Source organism: Theropithecus gelada, chromosome 7a (genome assembly GCF_003255815.1).
Source record: "Theropithecus gelada isolate Dixy chromosome 7a, Tgel_1.0, whole genome shotgun sequence".
NCBI classification, from domain to species: domain Eukaryota; kingdom Metazoa; phylum Chordata; class Mammalia; order Primates; family Cercopithecidae; genus Theropithecus; species Theropithecus gelada.
In genome coordinates, this window is record NC_037674.1 from 16,704,761 (window position 1) to 16,710,760 (window position 6,000).

Sequence of the window (6,000 nt, forward strand, 5' to 3'; positions counted from 1 at the left end):
AAAAGTTTCTATATCAATAAATTTCTTTTTTATGGTTAAGGATACATGATTGTAGTGCCATTTGAAATTACAATTTTAGGCTGGGCTCAGTGACTCACACCTGTAATTCCCACACTTTGGGAAGCTGAGGTGGGTGGATCACTTGAGGTCAGGAGTTCGAGACCAGCCTGGGCAACATGGTGAAACCCCATCTCTACTAAAATACAAAAATTAGCTGGGCGTGGTGGTGCACACCTGTAGTCCCAGCTACTCAGGAGGCTGAGGCAGGAGAATCACTTGAACCCGTGAGGCAGATGTAGTAAGCCGAGATCAAACCACTGCACTCCACCCTGGGAGGCAGAATGAGACTCCATCTCAAAACAAAACAAAGAAACAACAAAAAATTGTCTCTTTATATTCCAGCAACATGTGTAACTCAAAGGTATTGCTTCTAGGTTGGTGCAAATGTAATTGCAGTTTTTGCCATTACTTTTAAAAATGACAAAAACCAGGCCAGGCATGGTGGCTCACGTCTGTAATACTGGCACTTTGAAAGGCCAAAGTGGGTGGATCACCTGAGGCCAGGAGTTTAAGACCAGCCTGGCCAATATGGCAAAACCCCATCTCTACTAAAAAATACAAAAATTAGCCGATCATGGATGCACACAGCTGTACTCCCAGCTACTCGAGGGGATGAGTCAGGAGAATTATTTGAACCCGGGATTCGGATGTTGCAGTGAGCCAAGATTACGCCACTGCACTCCACTCCAGCCTGGACAACAAAATGAGACTCCGTCTCCAAAAAAAAAGACAAAAACCGTACTTACTTTCGCACCAATCTAATACATGGAAACAGTTTCTCTTACTTTTTTTTGAGACAGGGTCTCACTCTAACCCAGACTGTAGTGCAGTGGTGCAGTCAGGGCTCACTGCAGCCTGGACCTCCCAGGCTCAAGCGATCCTCTTGCCTCACTCCCCTGAGTAGCTGGGACTACAGCCGTGTATCACCATTCCTGGCTATTTTTTTATTTTTAGTAGATACGGGGTTTCACAATATTGCCCAGACTGGTCTCAAACTCCTAGGGTCAAGCAATTTGCCTACCTCTGCCTCCCAAAGTGCTGGGATTACAGACACCCTGCCAGTTTCTCCTCTTTTACTTTCTTCTCCATGACTATCGGGGAGTTGGAAAGTGGGATCCAGATCACATTTTTCTATTCTCATGTAAAAACCCCTGCTCCTTTTTTAGCTCATCTTGAAAAGGCCAAAGATAAAGAAAAAAAAAAAATCTCTGCTCTTTTGAAATTTATGATCACCTCTTTTCTTTCTTTCTTTTTTTTTTTTTTTTTTTTTTTTTTGAGTTTCACTCTTGCTGCCCAGGCTGGAGTGCAATGACACGATCTCAGCTCACCGCAACCTCCACCTCCCGAGTTCAAGCGATTCTCCTGCCTCAGCCTCCTGAGTAGCTGGGATTACAGGCATGCGCCGCCACACCCAGATAATTTTGTATTTTTAGTAGAAATGAGGTTTCACCATGTTGGTCAGGCTGGTCTCAAACTCCCGACCTCAGGTGATCCTCCCGCCTCAGCCTCCCAAAGTGCTGGGATTCCAGGGGTGAGCCATTGCACCCGGCATATGCTTACCTATTTTAATCTCCCATCTGCTGAGCTCCTAGTTACTCTCTAGTGTTCTCTATCTCATGGTCGTCATTTCCTCGTGTCCTCATCTTATTTTGGACGAGTTCAAAGGTCCATCTGGATGTCTCTTACTACTACAGCCTCCTTGTCCTTAATGCTGGTGATCTTTGGTTTTGTGCTTGATCAGCCATCTGCTTCTCTGGGCATATCCTGGACCTTACATCACTTGGAACTATTACGCTTCTGTAATATTTCACCTCTGGTTAAGGCCTTTTATTCTCTCTCTTTTTTTTTTTTTTTTTTTGAGATGGAGTCTTGGTCTATCACCCAGGCTAGAGTACAGTGGCTTGATCTCGGCTCACTGCATCCAACTCCCCAGCTCAAGCAATTCTCCTGCCTCAGCCTCCTGAGTAACTGGCATTACAGGTGCACACCACCATGCCCAGCTAATTTTTGTGTTTTTAGTAGAGTGGAGGTTTTACCATGTGGGCCAGGCCCTCAAGTGATCTGCCCACCTTGGCCTCCCAAAGTGCTGGGATTACAGACATGAGCCACCACGCCCAGCCAGGCCTTCTATTCTTTAAGCTTTATTCTTTGATTCCCAACAGACATATTTTGTATTTTTTTAAATTTTTTTTCTTAATTAACTTTTTTTTTTTTGAGACAGACTCTTGCTGTGTCACCCAGGCTGGAGTGCACTGGCACAATCTCAGCTCATTGCAAGCTCTGCCTTCCGGGTTCACGCCATTCTCCTGCCTCAGCCTCCCGAGTAGCTGGGACTACAGGCGCCCACCACCACACCTGGCTAATTTTTTTGTCTTTTTAGTAGAGATGGGTTTCCACTGTGTTAGCCAGGATGGCCTCGATCTCCTGACCTCGTAATCTGCCCGCCTTGGCCTCCCAAAGTGCTGGGATTACAGGCGTGAGCCACCGCACCCAGCAATTAATTATTTTTGAAATGGGTTCTCACTCTGTCACCCAGGGTGGAGTGTAGTGGCACAATCATGGCTTGCTGCAGCCTCGACCTCAAGCAATCCTCTGACTTCAGCCTCATAAGTAGCTGGAACTGCAGGCACGCTCACCACACCTTGTTACTTTTTAAAAAATTTTTTTGTAGAGACTGGGGTCTCGCTATGTTGCCTAGGCTGGGGAACTTTTTTAAAATACTGACAGCTGAGTACAGTGGCTCATGCCTGTAATCCCAACACTTTGGGAGGCCGAGGCGGGTGGATCATGAGGTCAAGAGATGGAAACCATCCTGGCCAAAATGGTGAAACCCCATCTCTAAAATACAAATTTTTTTGTATTAAAAATACAAAAATTTTTTTTTGTACTAAAAAAAAATTTTTTTGTACTAAAAATACAAAAATTTGCCGGGCTGGTGGCACACACCTGTAGTCCCAGCTACTCAGGAGGCTGAGGCAGGAGCATCGCTTGAACTCAGGAGCTGGAGGTTGCAGTGAGCCAAGATTGTGCCATTGTATTCCATCCTGGGTGACACAGCCAGACCCCGTCTCAAAAAATAAATATATAAATAAATAAATACTAATGTATGGCCAGGCACAGTTACTCACGCCTGTAATCCCAGCACTTTGGGAGGCTGAGGTGGGTGGATCAACTGAGGTCAGGAGTTCGAGACCACCCTGGCCAACATGGTGAAACCCTGTCTCTACTAAAATAAAAAAATTAGCTGGGCGTGGTGGTATGTACCTGTAATCCCAGCTAGTCATAAGGTTGAGGCAGGAGAATTGCTTGAGCCTGGGAGGAGAAGGTTGCAGTGAGCCAAGATCACACCACTGCACTCTAGCCTGGGCAACAGAGCTAGACTCCGTCTCAAAAAAAAAAAAATTACCGATGTATAGGCCTCACCAAACCCCAAGCCAAATAAATAGACTATCAAGGGATGGCCTGTGGCCATAATAGCGAAATAGACATCTGGTAGACTGCCTGCCCTCTAAAATATTGGAAGATTTCTCATTAAGGAAATTAAATAGTTATCAGACAAATTCTTCTGCCTTTGGGCATTCAAGGAAACACCAGCATAATGGCCTCCTCCCTACCCAAGGAATCCTACCAAATAACACACTTTTCCTGCACACTCAAGCTCCTAGTGAGGTTTTTCCTGATTTGCTATGAAATATGAATAGACATGGTCAGGCACAGTGGCTCACACCTGTAATCCCAGCACTTTGGGAGGCCCAAGCTGCAGATCACCTGAGTTCAGGAGTTGGAGACCAGCCTGGCCAATATGATGAAACCCCGTCTCTATTAAAAATATAAAAATTAGCCGGGCTGTGGTGGCGGGTGCCTGTAATCCCAGCTATTCAGGAGGCGGAGGCGGGAGAATCACTTGAACCTGGGAGGCGTATGTTGCAGTGAGTGGAGATTGTGCCACTGCACTCCAGCCTGGGCGACCAAGGGAGATCCTGTCTCAAAAAAAAAAAAGGAAAGAAATATGAATAAACAACAACCACCAGACATTTGAGGAAAGCCTGAAGTCTGACAGAGAATAAGATAAATAAAAAGAAAATGGACTGGGCATAGAGGCTCATGCCTGTAATCCCAACATTTTGCGAGGCCAAGGCAGGAGGATGACATCAACCTAGGAGTTCACAACCAGCCTGGGCAACATAGTGAGACCCCATTTCTACAAAATTAAAATAAGTAGCTAGGTGTGGTAACACATACCTGTAGACCCAGCTGATTGGGAGGCTGAGGCAGGGGGGTCAGTTGAGCTTGGGAAATTGAGGCTGCAGTGAGCTATGATCAAGCCACTGTAATCCAGCCTAGGCAACAGAGCAAGACCTTGTCTCTAAGAAAGAAAGAAAGAAAAAGATGACTTTAAAGGAAATGAAGATAATACAATATATAACTCCTGGCTTAGCCTCCCAAGTAAGTGGGATTACAGGCACGTGCCACCACGCCTGGCTAATTTTTGTATTTTTAGTATAGACAGGGTTTCACCATGTTGACCAGGCTGGTCTCGAACTCCTGACCTCAGGTGATCCACCAGCCTCGGCCTCCCAAAATGCTGGGATTACAGGTGTGAGCCCCGCACCCAGCTTAATAAATTTTTAATAATTTCAAGTAGAGATGGGGTTTTGCCATGTGGCCCAGGCTGGTCTCAAAGTCCTGGGCTCCAGTGATCCATCTCCCTCAGCCTCCTGAAGTGCTGGGATTACAGGTGTGAACCACTGCACCTGTCCCAATTTTTGTATTTATTCACACTAAAATAACTTTGAATGTTTTCCTACCCTAATTTATTAATTTGGATTGCTAAGTGTGATTATTTCTTTGTAAATACTCTAAGTTTTTTTTTTTTCTTTTTTTTTTTTTTTTGAGACGGAGTTTCACTCTTGTTGCCCAGGCTGGAGTGCAATGGCACCATCTTGGCTCACTGTAACCTCCCCCTCCCGGTTCAAGTGATTATCCTGCCTCAACCTCCCAAGTGGCTGGGATTACAGGCATGCACCACCATGCCCGGGTAGTTTTTAGTAGAGATGGGGTTTCACCATGAAAGCCAGGCTGGTCTTGAACTGACCTCAGGTGATCCACTCGCCTTGGTCTCCCAAAGTGCTGGGATCACAGGTGTGAGTCACCGTGTCTGTCCTAAATATAATTCTTGTCTTTGCCTACAATTTACTGCTAGAGAGTTTTAAATGTTTTCTTTTGCATATGTAATATGTTTTTCATTCTGTCTAAATTCTGATTCTTCCTGAGCATTATAACTGTAATGCATAGCACATAGCAGAGTAATACCTCTCTTTTCAGGATGAAAGTCAAACTTCTGCATCCTCTTGTGATGAGACTGAGATACAGATCAGCAACCAGGAACAAGCTGAGAGAGAGCCAACTGGCCATGTCACCAAAACAAGGAGAAGGCGCAGGACTGTCCGTGTGGACCCTGACTCGCAGGTGAATGGAAATATACAAATTGAAAATATAGGGCCAGGCGCAGTGGCTCAATCCTGTAATCCCAGCACTTTGGGAGGCCGAGACGGGTGGACCACGAGGTCAGGAGATCGAGACCATCCTGGCTAACATGGTGAAACCCCGTCTCTGGGCCGGGCGCGGTGGCTCAAGCCTGTAATCCCAGCACTTTGGGAGGCCGAGACGGGCGGATCACGAGGTCAGGAGATCGAGACCATCCTGGCTAACACGGTGAAACCCCGTCTCTACTAAAAAATACAAAAAAAAAACTAGCCGGGCGAGGTGGCTGGCGCCTGTAGTCCCAGCTACTCGGGAGGCTGAGGCAGGAGAATGGCGTGAACCCGGGAGGCGGAGCTTGCAGTGAGCTGAGATCCGGCCACTGCACTCCAGCCTGGGCGGCAGAGCGAGCCTCCGTCTCAAAAAAAAAAAAAAAAAAAAAAAAAAAAAAAAAAAAAA

General features: G+C 46.1%; 1 protein-coding gene across 7 annotated transcripts in view; it reads left to right on the plus strand.

Moving 5' to 3' along the window:
* NUSAP1 (nucleolar and spindle associated protein 1) overlaps positions 1–6,000 on the plus strand; it is a 47,083-nt gene that overhangs the window by 10,661 nt on the left and 30,422 nt on the right. For all 7 annotated transcript variants that reach the window (XM_025389983.1, XM_025389984.1, XM_025389985.1 and 4 more), the window contains one exon: positions 5,386–5,529. In XM_025389983.1, the coding sequence (XP_025245768.1) occupies positions 5,386–5,529 (144 nt within the window). The remainder of the gene's footprint in view (positions 1–5,385; positions 5,530–6,000) is intronic.